At 50.0% G+C, this 15,471-nt stretch overlaps 1 protein-coding gene across 2 annotated transcripts in view; it reads left to right on the top strand.

Moving 5' to 3' along the window:
- Positions 1–85: 85 nt before the first annotated feature.
- The window catches only part of HDAC8 (histone deacetylase 8), a 38,326-nt gene continuing 22,940 nt past the window's right edge, over positions 86–15,471 (top strand). Inside the window, exons 1-8 of one of the 2 annotated variants that reach the window (XM_056359599.1) lie at positions 86–216; positions 709–761; positions 2,133–2,263; positions 4,200–4,341; positions 7,323–7,435; positions 8,477–8,554; positions 8,979–9,087; positions 14,963–15,135. In XM_056359599.1, the coding sequence (XP_056215574.1) occupies positions 136–216; positions 709–761; positions 2,133–2,263; positions 4,200–4,341; positions 7,323–7,435; positions 8,477–8,554; positions 8,979–9,087; positions 14,963–15,135 (880 nt within the window). In that variant the 5' untranslated portion in view covers positions 86–135. The remainder of the gene's footprint in view (positions 217–708; positions 762–2,132; positions 2,264–4,199; positions 4,342–7,322; positions 7,436–8,476; positions 8,555–8,978; positions 9,088–14,962; positions 15,136–15,471) is intronic. The other variant, XM_056359600.1, reaches the window with a different exon arrangement.

Raw genomic sequence — 15,471 nt, 5'->3', positions numbered from 1 at the left:
CCGGCACGGCGAGCGCTGCCTGCCGCACCGCGCGGGCCGGGACTACAGCTCCCGGCGTGCCCCGGGGCTCGAGCCGGCCGTCCCGGCGTGCCCCGCGCGGGCGGCTGTGCCGGGCGTCCCGGCGTGGCGGCCTCGATGGCGGCGGCGCCGCCGGTCTATGTGTACAGCCCGGAGTACGTGGCCCTCTGCGACTCCCTCTGCAAAGTGCCCAAGCGGGTCAGCGCCGCGCCGAGGGGCGGCTAACGGGCCCCGGCGGGGGGAGCGGGGCGTTGGGAGCGCGGCGGTGAGGGCGGAGGGCGCCGCAGGGAGGCCGCCGGCCCCGGGACAGCGGGAGGGTGCGGGGAGCGTGGGGGAAGGGGCAGCGGTGGGGGCGACCCCGACCCCGGCCCCGGGCAGGAGGAGCGCGGGGTCGGTGTAGGGGGCTCGGTTCTCCCCTCGCCGCGCCTCGGGCAGGGCGGCAGCGCGCGGCTGCCGCGCGGAAGTGGCGCTCCCCGGTCGCCCCGCGCCGCCGCGCGCTGCCGCGCCTTTTCCCGCCACGCCGGGGGTGCCCCGCGCCCCCCCCGTGGGGCAGGGCCTGCGCAGCACGTGCAGGCGCGGTGCTGGGGGCAGCCACGGTTGTGCCTTCCCCGCCAGTCATTCAAGCCCCGGTCGCTGTGCGTCTGTCTGCTACCCTAGAGCTGCTCTCACGCTCTTATTCATCTTTTTTAGGCCAGTATGGTACATTCGTTGATTGAAGCATATTCCTTACTTGACCAGATGAAGTAAGTGCTCTCGTTTTCCGTGAAGAGAATGTTTTCTTCTCTGCTAAGGTTTGGAAGTAACTGAGTTGCTGCAAGTAACTGTCCCTGCTGGCAGCGTGATTATAGGACCCCACGCAGTGTATATTTCTAGGACCTAAGGAAAATCTGCTTGTTTTGCTAAATGGGCAAGATTGTGGTGTTATGGCAGGTGCAATTTAGGGTTACCCTTCCTGGTCCAGTGGAGTACAAATTGCCTTGTGCTTTCTCCTTAGAGCACACTGTCACCCAGTGCTCTTGTGGCTCTGAGCAGAACCGATCTAACTGTCCTCGTTGGTGCTGCTCTGAATCCACTGGCCAGTGCTGATGCTGAGAGGGACTGTGTTGTTTTGCTGTGTTGCGATTGGTTTGGGAGACTTTTTGTGAGGTCTCAGCAGCGGTCAGGAGGGATGACCAGATGAGATTTGAGGTGGAAGAGTGAGAACCCTCCTGCCCCATTAGGCCCTTGATGCTGGGGGATATGAAGGGGGTAAGAGGGATGGGAGGAAGGCTTAGTTCAACTTCTTGCGTAGCATCTCATAAAATCTTTAAAAAAGACCATGCTGCAGTTCAGCAGGGCCACAAAGTCCTGTTGGCACTTCTTCCTCTTTTAAAGGATTTTTTTTCTTTCTGGTCAATTTGGTAGCTTGGGAAATGGCTGCTGTTTGCCTTGGCATGGGGTGAGAAGTGCTCAGCACCTGGGCTAGCTAGAGCTGGGAGCTTCTGCATTCTTCCAGTAGCAGTGGAGCTGTACTGGGTTGCCTGACAGTACCCCTGGAGTCTGAGGTTTGGAGAGGGCTTGAGCATGTTGTAGGATTTATTTAGGCAGATTGCAAAGTGCCCAAACCTGGGAAAGGTGGTGTGCGAGTTGGTGAGGACGGAGATGGTCTCTGCTTTGAATGCATGTGGAAGTGCTGCTCAGCTCTTGACCCAGCACTTGTTGTCTTGCCGCAGCACTGTGCTGGGCCTGGATAGCATACTCTGGGTTTTTTTTACTCTGTTATTTCCTCTGTGCGTGACCAGAATGTTGGATCTGCTGGGGGTGCAGAAAAGGGAAAAAAAACTGAAGCAAAGTGGAAAGGTTAATGCAGTCAGCACCTTGTGAACAAAGTCAGTTCCTTGTTGGGAAGGCCACAGCAGACAGTGCCAAGCTGGGGGAAAGGCCTACTCCAGCTCAGTGAATAGCTTTCTCACTCAAAGTGATAGTTCAGTGCAAGAGGAGGAGGGGGTTTTGTTTGCTTTTTCAACAGTGACTGCTGAAAGAAGGCTTCTAATCTGAGGAGGTTAAATCTGGGTGTTCCAGGCAAACTCTAGAGCCTCTTGTCCTGACATGCTGCCTTTCTGCTCTTTACCTAGGATAGTCAAGCCAAAAGTGGCCTCCATGGAGGAGATGGCGAGCTTCCACACAGATGCCTACCTGCAGCACCTGCAGAAGGTCAGTGAGGAGGGGGATGATGACCATCCGGAGTCTGTGGAGTATGGACTGGGTAAGGATGCATGTTTTCAGTGAGAGATTAATTGAGCGTTGGGTCCAGGATGCTTTTTTGCTGGAGCTGAGGTTAGACAGGGGGGTGAGCTCAGGTGGGCTGCTGGTTTTTTTTGTGGAGGGAAACACTCTTTGATGGGGTGTTGCTGAACTGCGACACCCAGCAATCACCTGTCAGGCTGGCATTTTCACTGTTGCCAGCAGAAGGTACTGTCAGCCTCAAACTGTTGCTCCATGCAGCTCAGCCTGTCCCTTGTGTACTGGGAGGCAGCTGCTGCTGCTTTGAGGATCTTTGGCAGGACAGAAGGCCCTTGGAACAGAGCTGAGATGGGCTGCTGCAAGCCTGCGGTGGCCGACAGCACGTGTGAGCAATGGCCTGAAGCTACAGGCAGGGACCAGAGTGGCTGCTCTTTGTCTGGTGGCTTTGCTTACATATTGAGCAGAGGGCTCTTGCCTGCCTGAACTTAAAACAGCCTGAGTGATGCAGTAGTTAAAGCAGGCGAGGTGGCTGTGAGTGTTGTCTTTACTCTTGGGAACAGGAGGAGTGACCCAGCACTGAGGCAGTGGTGCAGGTTCTGCACTGATCTCATGAGTCTCCCCTAGATCTGTCCTTTACGTTTCTGAAGCTGATCTGTCTGGAGGCAGAGGAGCAGCCCTGGGGTCACATCTTGCTGGAGAATGGCTCCAGGCAAGCTGCTATAGGTGAAGATCATATTCTAGCTATAGACCTGCAGTGTACCTAGGCCCGTCTCCTTTGTGGATGTCTGTTTTTACTGGGGAGATAGACCAGTGACCGTGTCAGGGCTTTCCTTGTAGAGCAGCCAGAGAATTGAGGGTGGTTTTGCAAGACTGGTATGAGGGACCAGTAGGTTGGGTGAACCAGGCACACAGATCAGAACGTGGTTCAAGACCCATCTGTGGATGATTTGAGGGCAAGGTAACGTGTTAATTATTGATTTTTGTGGTGTGTTAAACCATGGCTGGCCTACAGGTGCCCACCAAGATGCTCTCTCTCTCCCCCCTTCTCAATAGGGTAGGGGAGGAAATAATAATGGAAAAGGTCAGAGGTCGAGATAAGGACAGTGAGATTGCTCACCATGGGCAAAAGAGACTCTACTGAGGGGAATTAATTCAATTTATTGCCAATTAATAACAGAGTAGGATAGTGAGAATTGAAAACAAAACTAAAATCACAGTCCCCCTCATCCACCCTTCTTCCCAGACTCAACTTTACTCCCAGCTCCTCTACCTCCCTCCCCCTTGAGCTGCGAATGGGAGTTGTGGTCAGTTCATCACACATTGTCTCTGCTGCTCCTTCCTCCTCACACTATTGCCCTGCTCTCGCACAGGGTCCTTCTCAGGCTGCAGGTGGATATCTGCTCCACCATTCACCTCCATGGGCTGAGGGGGTACAGCCTGCCTCCCCCTAGTTTTCACCATGGGCTGCTGGAGAATCACTGCTTCAGTGCTCAAAGCACCTCTTCCCCCTCCTTCTGCACTGACATTGGTGTCTGCGGAGTTGTTTCATATATTCTCACTTCTGCTCTGCAGGTTTTTTTATCCTTTCTTCAGTGTTATCCCAGAGGTGCCACTGGCATTGCTGGTGGGCTCAGCCTTGGCCAGTGGCGAGTCTGTCTTAGAGCTGTGTGTCTGACATGGGGGCAGCTCCTGGTGTCTTCTCACTGAAGCCACCCCTGTGCCCCCTTCGTTTGCCACACAAACCAAATACAACTTTTTGTCCTAGTTTCACCCCCTGAATCTGCTGTGCGAGTCCAGATCTGGTGCCTGTTCTGACGGTTTTATGCTGCAGCTTTTTTATTGTGCCTGAATCAGAAAGTTATAGCAGTGGTCAAAGAGATATAGCTCAAGACAAAGAGAATGTGCTGTCCCCAGAGGAAAAGGTCTGTTCTATCTGACACACCAACTCTTACCTGCAGGTTATGACTGTCCAGCTACTGAAGGGATCTTTGAGTATGCAGCAGCTGTGGGAGGAGCCACCATCACCGCAGCCCAATGCCTGCTGGACGGCAAGTGCAAGGTAGCAATTAACTGGCCTGGAGGGTGGCATCATGCAAAGAAGTAAGAAAACAATCTCTTCCCTTGTGTTTTCTCACCTGGTGTCTGAACCCTGCCTCCTAGCTCCCAGCTTCCCTGTGAACCCTCAGGGTGCAGCAATCCAGCTGGAAGAGAGAGTGAGGGGTGAGGGAAGGCAGGAGGCAGATAGGAAAGAAGCAGAGTGTAGGGCAGGGGCCTGAGAGTAGGCTGGTTACTGCTCAGTCCTGCTGCTGTCATGGATTATGAGGCAGGTCTAGGGCAGACATGTTCATAGGTGTCCTGCCATCCATTGATACTTGGTTATCTTGGGGAGTTCAAGTGAGAATTGATTTTGCAAAGTCCATAGAGAAGGGCTGTGGAGCGGCAAGTGATTGGTGTGGCTCCCAGCTTAGAAGAGAATGGCAACATGGTAAAATGTTGTCCAATTTGTTTTGTGTGGCACTTTTTGTTTGAAACAGTGCAGGACTGACCTCTGGTTTTCTCCATGCTCTGTGAGTGGCTCTTTGCTCTGAACTGTAATGTCAGTAGCTATCTTCCAGAACAAGAGAAGTAGTAAAAATTTCACCCCTGAATCCTGTGATTCTGTAGTGGCAAGATAATTTGTTTCCATAGCTTCCCCATTTCCATGGATGTATTTTTTTATTTTAACTTGGGTCTCCCATCTCCCAAAACATGAGACCTGCCTGCAACTGCGGACAGGAAAGCACTCCCACCCCCAGCTAACTGGCCTTTGCAGTGCTGTTCTGTTTCCCTGGGGAGCTCCAGAAATGAGCATGAATCACATGTCTAACTCTCACAACTTGTACCTGAGTGCACAGGTTTGTCTTCTTGCTCCAGTGACTTTTCTGACCTGGCAGAGAAACTCTGGAGATGTAACAGTGGTGTGCAAATGCCAGCAATGAAAACGTCTCATCAGGACCCTTTTCCTTGTCAGCACTTGCCAAGTGTGGGTTCAGCTATGGCTTGCTGAGAAAGGAGAGAGTTTAGCCTGGCTGAGCTGAGCCCTCTTGCTCTTCACAGGAGGGATGGCTTTTTAAAAACCTTCTGTTCTCTTTTGTCTTTGATTACATGGTTTGCAAAATGCCTGTAACAGAAGAAATCTTAGCAGTGTTCCTGCTGCTGAGCTGTGCTATTAGCACTGTTCTGGGAAGCAAACAGTTTGTTTAAAAAATGTGTTTAATGTTTACTGATCCCAAAGGAGCTTTCCCAGTCACTCCAGTGAGGTGGCGTGGGATGCTGCAGGGTAGGCAGCAGCTGTGGTAGGTGCCAGTCTGGCGTGAAGGTCCAGCCAGACTGACACCCAGCTGCAGGTGCCTGGTGCTAGGACCTGCATCCTAGCAAAATATGTATTGTTTTGTTAAAAAAGACCTGCTGTCTGGTGGCTTAGTTACTTTCCAAGGTCATAAAGGTAAGAGTGGTAACCAGTGCCACCTGGGGCTTTTGAAGCTCCCAGTTCCCTGATACGCCTTTGGAACAGAGGGAGAGATGCTGACCTGGTGCCTTTCCTGACCCAGCCCTGCCCAGCCTTCCAGCAGTGACAGTCTGAGCTCTGCTGCGTGGATCTGGAGGGGGCGGAAGTCCCAAGTGCTGGCCCGGAGCTGCAGCTCTGATGCTGGTCAGCCTCTGAGCTGGTGTCCTGCTCTGCTTGGCCTTGAGTTTGAAAGAGATCGTGTGTTACAGCATGGAGAGAGTATCTGTGAGATGGCATAGTTCACTTTGCTTCCTTCCAAACTGGGAAGGGGGGGAGGACTATGGTGTGTAGTCACAGTTAAGGAAGGTTCCCAACATACCTGCTAACATCGCAGTTCTCAGCATCACTGTAAGTGAACAGAATCACTGGGAAGCATCTGTGCTCTGTGACATTTGCAGGGAACGAGACAAGTGCAGTTCTGCCACGCTGTGCTTGTTCCTTGCTGTTTCCAGCTGTTGGCTGAGCAGAGAAGTATTGGGGAAAATGAGCCAAGTGCTGTGGGTGAAAGTCAAGAAGCATTTCCAAGAGGCACATCTTAGTTCCTGGAGTTGTTTGAGCCTGGGGAAGAGGGGTTTGGATGCTCCCGTTGCAAAGTATAAAGCTTTGGTTTATATCTGCTGTCCAGGGCTGACCTAGGAGTGTATATGGGCTGGTGCCAAGTGGTGATGGGAACTTGACATTGAAGCAAGTCTGGAGCAGGGATTAAGAAACTTTCTTGTTCCTTTGATGCCAGCAGTGCAGAAGCTGCCCCCTGATGTATGTCAGGGATCAACCTTTCCATGCAACATCTGTCCTCTGTTTAGCTGCTGGGGCTCTCTTCTGGCTGAGCCCAGGAGTTGTATTGTGAGGGCTTGCATGTGGGGCATCCTCTTTGCATTTTCATGGGGAGGAAGGGAGAGTGGTGCTTTGAGTAGAGGCTTAACCTTTATACTCCAAGACTTTGGAACAGAGTGGCAGAATGCTGTGACTGCCTTGAGACCTGCCTTTCACTGTCAGGACCTTCCTGGGAGCTGTGACCTGGACAGCAGCTGTGGAGTGGCTGCCTGCCTGTCCCTGTCTGTCATTTGCAGGAAGATGGCCAAGCAGGACTGTCCTGGGGCCTGTCCTCTGGCTGCAGGGGGAGAGGAGGTACAGCAGAGAGTGGTTTTGGGTCAAGTGGCTCTGAACTTCTTTAAAATGTCTCAGGTGCAGAAAGCTAACATTTTATTTGTGCGGCAGTGAAATGGTCAGCGGTACCCTGCCAAGCCCCCGTGGGTCAGGGCCTCTCTGCAGCAGAGGCAGCTGATGCTTTACCAGCTGCAGCAAGCCCAGGGTTGAGAAGCAATAGGCACAAGCAATCATGTTCTCTGTGCTTCCCAGCCATGCTTTGAGCTGCTCCTGCCCCATCTCCTGGTTGCTGCTGGGCCTTTGGCCAAGGCTCTTCATCCTCCTCTGTGCCCCTGCGAGGTGGAGACTGGCAAAGTAAAAATGACAACACTGAGGTCAGTGGCAATTATGTTGGCAATATTCATCCTCACAGATGTTGTTTTCACAGAGATGAAGCTTCTGGCTTCTGTTACCTGAATGATGCTGTCTTGGGGATTCTGAGGCTACGCCAGAAATTTGACCGTGTCCTTTATATCGATTTGGATTTGCATCATGGGGATGGTAAGGCCCAGCACAGGCTGCAAATGGCACAGCCGTACAGACTCGGAGGAATGGGGGAAGTCAAAGCCTGTCAGGGCAGTAGGGCTTTACCTGCTGCAACAGCCATGGCTTTGCCTCCTTTCCATGCAGTCAGGTTCCTTCAGTCCGTTTCTGCCTTGTCCTGCTTTATGGGTTTGCCCTGTGCAGCTCATCAAACCTCTCGAGGGTCTAGACAGCAGTCTTGTACCTAAAACAACAAACCGTGTGTTCCCATTCCAGTAATCCTCTTGGCCAGTGGCTCTCCAACAGACTTCCCTTAGCCCCTTGTTTCCCATCCCAGCAGAATAGCTGCTGACAGGGTTTTAATTGTTTAATGCCACTAGTGCAAGAGGGAAGCAATTAGTAGTAAACAGTGCTTTTAAAAGAAGGCTTGATGCTATAAAACTAAAGCCAGAGCTGGCCTTGCTGAAACTGCTTTCTCCTTCAGGCACATTATTTCAACACCATTTAACATTTCCTGCTCTCCTAAATTTTACGGTGTGTTTCATTTTGCTCCGTTTTCTCCTCACATTTGGTTTCTTTTAAGTTTTCTGTCACTTCTTTTTCTCTCCTCACCCCTACTATTTTAATACAACTTTAAGGAAAAGAAAAGGCGTGTTGAACCTCAGCAGCTCTGGGAAAAAATGAGAGAGCCCGATAACTCTGGTTCTAATCAGAGCCAAGCTCTGGCCAAGGCATCCCTGCTCAGGTCCCTCAGCCAGCCTCACAGGCCAAGCAGTGCAGGCGAGGGCTGCTAATGTGGGTGTTGACCTGAGGTAGTGAGATCCATTCAGTACTGATTGGCATGAGACCTGCCAAATTCTGTGTGACCTTTGCTGCAGGTGAATTCAGGTCTCTGTTGATTAAGGATGGATTAATTGAGCCATATCTGGTTTTCTGCTTTGTTCATTCTGTTCCTGCTCTGCTTGCTGCCCTGTGTTTGAGTGACTCATTTGTGTGTTTAGACTTTGTCATTTATGTGAACAATGTATGAGAAGTTTTTTCTTTTCCCTTTTGTGATAGGTGTTGAAGATGCCTTTAGTTTTACTTCAAAAGTCATGACTGTTTCGCTCCACAAGTTTTCACCAGGATTTTTCCCAGGCAAGTTGAACTTGTGAGGTTTGTGCTAATTGATTTCACGCATCACTGACGAGGCCCCAGCCCAGGCAAATCCCATCCCATCTCTCCACCAGAGGTGTCTTGGGGCCTCTCCTGTTGTCGCAGGAGGAGGAAAGCGGGAGGAACAACATGGTTGCATTTTCCCCCTTTCTGGCTGTGGCTAAGATCTGAACAGAGCCACTGCTGGGTGGCCACCTGCAGCCCTTGAAAGCTGCATGACAGAACTGGGCAGAGGACAAGAACCAGGTCTGTTCAACCCCTCCTTTATCAGTGGTGATAAGTGAACTTCTCCATAAGTAAGCCAGAGTGCCTGGCGCTCTGCTGTCATCTGAGACATCCCACACATTTCTCTTGCTGCTGATTCCCTTTCCCTTGTAATTAACTATGGGGTGTTTCTGTTTTTCAGGCACAGGTGATGTGACAGATGTTGGTCTGGGGAAAGGTCGCTATTACAGCGTGAATGTACCTATTCAAGATGGCATTCAGGATGAGAAATATTACCAGATCTGTGAAACGTAAGCCCTCTTGCTCTGTTTACTTGGATGAGATTTTTAGAGAACAGAGACTGCGCAGATTTTGTTTATTTACTACTTTTAATTACAGTCCTTCCTTAAGGCTTGCTCCTTCCCCTGTTACAGTTTTTGATTGCAACAAACATGGATCTTAAAGAGGTCTTAGGGGTCTTGTCAAAATCCGTGGGCAAACTGAACATACAGAGGCGTTTACGGGTGGCTGGAGGGTCTCTTTGCCATGGACCAGCCTTCTGTGTTTAAGGAGAGACTGAGAAGGGACAAGTATTTTTTTAGCTGTGGACTTAGGACTAGATGCTTTTATTTCAAATAAATGCTCTGAGCCCTGACCATCTGTGGAAGATATGCTTTGAGGCTGAGGTAAAAGTGTTTTCCAAGCACCTTTTGTCTATGCTGGAGAAATGCAAGGCTGAACATCTGCCAGTGATTGAGCTGCCTCCTGGCAGGCTCCACTATCACTCAGTTGGTGGTGGACCTCACAAGCCATTGCCCATGTCAAAACTGGGCTGCTGGGCTTGTTTTCAAGAGAGGAGCCTCAGCGCAGGGCTGCACGACATGGTAGCACATCCATCTCTCAGCTTGAACACTTGAGTGCTGAAACCTTTCCAGACTTGTAGCCTGTTAGGGCAGTCATGCTGTGGCCATGCCTCCTGCTAGCTTCTTGGTGCGTGTCACTGCTGGTGGTAAAGCATCCCTCCTCCTGCCAGGGGACGTGTTTCCAAAAGGCATGGCAGCCTTAGGGGCTGAGTAGGGATTAGGGGCCCAGTCAGGAGCCCACTCCATGTATTCCCAGGTGAAGGACTCCAAAACCTACCATAGGTTCCAAGCTGTACATAACCAAAGCATCTACAAAGAAATTTTGACATCTCATGGGCAAAGACGGAAAGTTCTGTCCTGATTGGGAGACAGTCGTGTGCATGACTCTGGGTGTCTCGTCCAGCTAATGTCTGAGGATGACTGCCTGAGCCTCCCAAACCCATGGTGAGATTGGAGTGTGTGACTGCCTCTGACCTGGGTTTCTGCAGACAGGCTACACCCTGTGCAGAGCATTTCCTCAAATTCTTCTGTTGTGTCACCATGTTCATGGTGAGAGGAGACCTGCTCCCAGGCAGCTCTCTGCCCCTTGTTGAGGTGGTGCCAGATCAAGCATTCCCAAGCAAAAAGCCCGGGAGACACTTCAAAACAGTCGCACCTCCCTTGGCATTGGGGGGCAACTGCCTCCCCTGTCTCGGTGGAGGCTGCTCTGCTGTAGCAGAGCGATATAAATAGGTGGGTAGGAAGTTTGTACTTGGAGTCTCAGAGCATGTGCACTTTGAACTTACATCTCTGTAAGTTACAGGACTTACGTTTGATTGCTTTTGTTCTAGTAGATAAACTATCCTGCTTTTGAGGTGGTGTGGCACATGGATAATTGCCTGTTGTTTCTGGAAGCTGAACAATGTAGGTTCCAATTGTTCCAAATGTACTGCTGCAGTACGTTGTTACTAATAGCTACTGTGTGGAAGGGGGGCCAAAATGTGACATTATGTATTTTCTGGGAAGTCTGATATCTTTAAAATTTTGAAGACAGAGGCAACCAGGGATGAAAAGTTTGAGATGCCATGAGAGAGACAACACCAAAGCTGGATGCTGAGTTTCTGTGGTATGCTCTGCTCGTGCAGAGGTGTGTCCCAAGGCATGTTCCCACTAAGAGCCCTCTGGGAGCCTACCTGCTCACATAGCGTCTCCATCAAAAGAGGAAGCTGTGATGGGTCTGGCTAATTGTAAGCATCCGGAATAGCCGATTTCCTTGATCACCTTCCAAAACTGCCCAAATTAATGAAGGAAATTTGTTATGAAAAGATGTCAGTAATATTATTAACCTTTTGAAGCCTTTTTTTTTTAAAAAAAGCAATATGTGAGAAACATTGCAAGTGCAGAAAAGTAAACTTAGAAATAGTCCAGAGACGTTCAAAAGCGTTATCTTTGCTCCAAACACAAAGAGAAATCTGAGTTGTTTTAAATGGCTGTAGTGTTTTCCTTGATAAACTCACAATTAATTATAGCTGAAAGAGATGACAAATAGCTGATTAGTTCTCTAGTATTGTCCAGAATGTTTGTTTTTTTAAAAAAAACCAAACAAAACCCCCAGACAAATACACACCAAAATCTGAATGCTGTGTGACCTGTCATTATAAGTGATGCAGGGGAGCTGTGTTAGTGTGTAGGCATGGATCTAGCAAAACTGTGCTTTAGCTGGTGAGGCTGGACTGTGTGACGAAGATCTGCTCAGGTGGAAGTTGTGATGTGTCCATAACGTTGGTGGAAAACCCAGTTAGTAACATGGGTCATTTACAAGGAAAGCATGTGGGACCTTTGTGGCACCAAAGGCTTGTCTGCTATTTAGAAAGATAGTTTTTTCTATTTACAATGTCTTAGTAAAGGAAAACAGGATGACTGTGGTGGATGCGTTGCATCCCAGCAGCCAGCTGTTTCAATTCCTTTGGCCTCAGCTGCCATAGGTGTGATGTAGCATGTGTGATACTGCCGTCTGGTGGGACCACAGGCTGGTGTCTTGTCATGCCTCTCCCCATAGTGGCACAGGCAGAGTGAGGCTGACTGTTCTCAGGGCACAGTACGGGAGCAGTGAGGCCAGTTCCCCCTCCTCTGATCTGATCTGCTTTTTCCTATTCTGCAGGCTTTTTGCAAGATGAAGAATATTTTGTGTGGCTTTTTAATTGTTTTTTTTAAATCCTTCTAAGTGAGGGTTTTCAACCTCTGTCGGTATGTGGGCACCTGCAGGGTCCCAGCATGGCTCTGTAGGTCCAATTTCAGCCTCCTGATGGTCAGCTCTCTGTCTTTTCGTGCGTCTTGTGAAGCCCTTAGACAAGCACCAGATGAGAAAACCGAGGCTAGGATTTTTTTTTTTAAGCAAAAGTTTCCCACTTGCAAGAATAAGACTAAAAACAGAGACTGCTATTTTCTGGGAGGCTGCAGTATTGCTTTCACAGTGCATCCAGCTTTGCCTGTTCCTAGCTATGATGGGTTGAAGGTGTCTACTGATGTATCTTTTCCCCTGTTTCAGTGTTGGGGAGGCCAGCAGAGAGGTGAGCGGCCTCTTCCCAGTGAACTGTCAGGCTAAAGCAGACAACGGTGGGGGAAAATAAGATCCAAAAAATGGAGTGTGTGATAAAAAGCTATTCCTGTGTGACTGTCAGCATCTAGCAGGACTTTTTCATGTCATGCAGGTATAAATGGAGACCTCTGGGGAGTGTGCCTGCTCCCTCTAGGTGCTGGGTGTACGTGGCGTGAAAATCACCCTGTGGCCTGGAAGTCCTGCAATATGTGAGGCTGGTTGTGAATCTGGTCCTTGGGTGTAGGCACTGAACTGTACAGACCTCAGAGAGACTGTGTTGTTGGGAAGCTCTGGAGATTAGGGATGTGATTGACAGCTGGATTTGGGATCTTCTTGGAAGGGACTGGTCTTTCACATCCTGTTGCTGTAAGGGTTGAATACAGTATGGGGTGGGCAGTGGGTGTGGGAGACCTAGCCCACCATCTGGACTTCATTGGCTGCTTTTCATTGTGCAGCAGAGAACAAATCTGCAATGTTCTTCCAGACTCTAAAAGTTAACAATACATCCATAGTCCCACAGACTTTGCAGAAATTTCATGTTCTGAGTTTTTAATGATTTGGGAAGAAATTCTGAAACTTGGGCTGAAATTCCAGACCCCTGCTTTCTTTTGAAAGGTCCCAGGTTTTAACCCAGGGAAAAGTGCTGAGCACAGTGTGCAGCAAGAAGGGAGATGCGAGCAGCTACAGACAAATGCTGTCACATCAAGGAGATGTTTATCATTTGGGTAATGTCTGCAGCATGCTTTGAAAATGAAAAGCCCTGGGAGTGAGTAAAATTTGTTTAAAACTCCTCATGCAACCAAGCAAAAACCTGCAGGGATGAGCCAAAAGACTTTTCTCAGTGCTTGCTGGGAGACCTTGCTAAGAAACAGTAGGAAACCTTGGCCTGAAGTGAGTTTCACAGGGGACATAATAGAAGGAATCATGAGAGTGACTGCATTTTGGTGAAGTGGCCGTTTTTGCAGATTGAGATTGGTGAGGGGGCAGGGGACTCCCAGTCTTGGCTAATGATAGATAAACTTTCCTCTCTCTCTGTTATTTCATATGCATCTGCCTGTTTATGATGGATCCCTGAGGAGTGTGAAGCCTCCTAGAGAAAAAGTGAGCTGGTGGAACTGGCTAATGTCAGCTGCCTGCCTAGCAAAAGTAGAGAAGTGTGTCTGAGGGAGGTGGGGGAAGAGAGACCCAGAGACAGCTCACAGGAGCTAGATGTGCTTGCAGAGAGGTCTGAGTGCCGGCAGTGAAAGCCCTCACCGGCAGCAGACAGTGTCAAGGAGCCAAACAGTGTTTGAAGAAGGCTGGTTCGGTCCTCCTTGCTCCAGGGAAGGGTGGTACAACATAGGCCTTGGGCAGAGGTAGAAGCCCCTGTCATCCATCCTGTCCTTGACATCTGCCAAAGAGAGGCTGCCTGCAAGTCCACTTCAAGAAGGAAGCTTAGGCCAGTTTGACTGCTCTTTCCTTGGCACTCTGATTTTCACCATCTGCCTCAGTTTGCTTAGTTTGTTGGGACTGTGTGGACAACAGCCTGGTAACTGTCAAAACATGAGTGATGTGAGTAGCTGTTGGCTGCCTGGCCCTGCTGGGTACCTGGGGTGTTCAGGCAGTGCTGCCATACCCGAGGGGAAATGGAAATCCTGTTTCCCCCCAGGCTCCCATGGTTGGTCTCAGGTGGGGGTGTGTTGATTTTTTCCCCAGTGTGCGCCAGTGTTTCAGTAGTAAATCTGTGGTGCTTGTAGAGCTGATGGCCTCAGCCCTGCAGGCATCTGCCTTGGCAGACTGCACCAAGCTCAGTGGGGTTCTTTGTCTGGGTGCAGTGACTGGCTAAGTTTCTTGGGGTGACTGCTGGTAAATGCAACCTCTTTGTCACAGGGAAGCAGCTCTCATTTGGCACTGCAGTGGTTTCTAACTGCCTATCAAATAAGAACTGGCAGTGCTTGGATTTTCTTAACCAAGGCAAAAGCATTTATCTCAGGGATCACATCTGTTTCTACTTGAGCAGAGTAAAAACACTATTGTGAAAGGAACATGCTTTTCTCCATTATTTGCCCTGTATTTGGGGCTTTGGAGCACAGTGCTGAGAACAGGATTATTCTCTTTGTGGTGTTTATAATATTAAAAATCTCCTGGAGCAAAGTCAAATGTCTGACATGCCTGATTGCCTTCTGCAAGGGAGAATAGTTCTAATTATCTCCAGATCACTGGCTCTGCTGCACCCTAGCATCTGCTAGAGCCAGGGGAAAGGTATTCCTGCTTCAGGAGCCATACAGGAGAGAGGAGAATGAGAACCTAGACAGCCTTGCTCTCTTTGTTCTGTCCTGTCCTGGTGAGAGTTGTCTGAGAGTTAGGGATTGTGTTTTGTTTTTGGTTTTTTTCCAGACTGTGTTCTTCACCATGAATTTTACAGGGGAAAAAAGCCTCTGTATTGGCTTGTAGCCCTTCTGTTCAGTGCGGCCAATGTAAATGTGTGGTTTGGTTCTACCACTAAGCTGATCAGGACTGGATCCCCCTCCCCCATGTTCTCTGTGATGCTTTTGCTTTCATCAGCCTTGTGATGAGCACTTTGAGAGTGAAACTTACTGCAGGAGAGTAGCAGAGGCAGAAGACTAAGTGGGAGCAAGGAGGGGAGCGTAAGTGGTATGAGGGTAGTGGGAGCAGAGAATGTGGAAACCTTGAAAGGCATCAGTGGATCTGAAGAACTAAGACCATGCTACCAGCGGTGACCAGCGCTATCTCTCCCCTCCACAGCGTGCTGAAGGAGGTGTATGCTGCGTTCAACCCAGATGCAGTTGTGCTGCAGCTCGGGGCAGACACCATCGCTGGAGATCCCATGTGCTCTTTCAACATGACACCCGAGGGAGTGAGCAAGTGCCTGAAGTATGTCCTGCAGTGGCAGCTAGCAACTCTCATCCTGGGAGGAGGTGAGTGCATGCACATCCTGCTGTTCACAAGGAAATGGATTTGTCGTCCTGTGACCCTTCCTCAAGTGTGTACCCTTGGGCTTGGCACTGACTGGAGTTTGGCAGAGTGACTGCCGGGCAGTGTTAACCCTAATGTTAATTCCCATCTCTGCTGAACAGCCCTTCTGCATTTCTCTTTAAAAATGAGCACTGTGTTCCCAAACCTACCTCGGGCATCAGGCAATGAATGATTTCATCTGGATTCAAGCAGAGGCTTGGGAAAAGGAATGGCTGCCTGCATAGTGCAGCAGGGCTGTGATATCCCGCGAAAGCTAAGGTTGACACAGCTCTGCCATG

The sequence above is a fragment of the Falco biarmicus genome, chromosome 14, assembly GCF_023638135.1.
Source record: "Falco biarmicus isolate bFalBia1 chromosome 14, bFalBia1.pri, whole genome shotgun sequence".
NCBI classification, from domain to species: Eukaryota; Metazoa; Chordata; class Aves; order Falconiformes; family Falconidae; genus Falco; species Falco biarmicus.
This window is presented reverse-complemented; position numbering and strand designations above follow the sequence as displayed.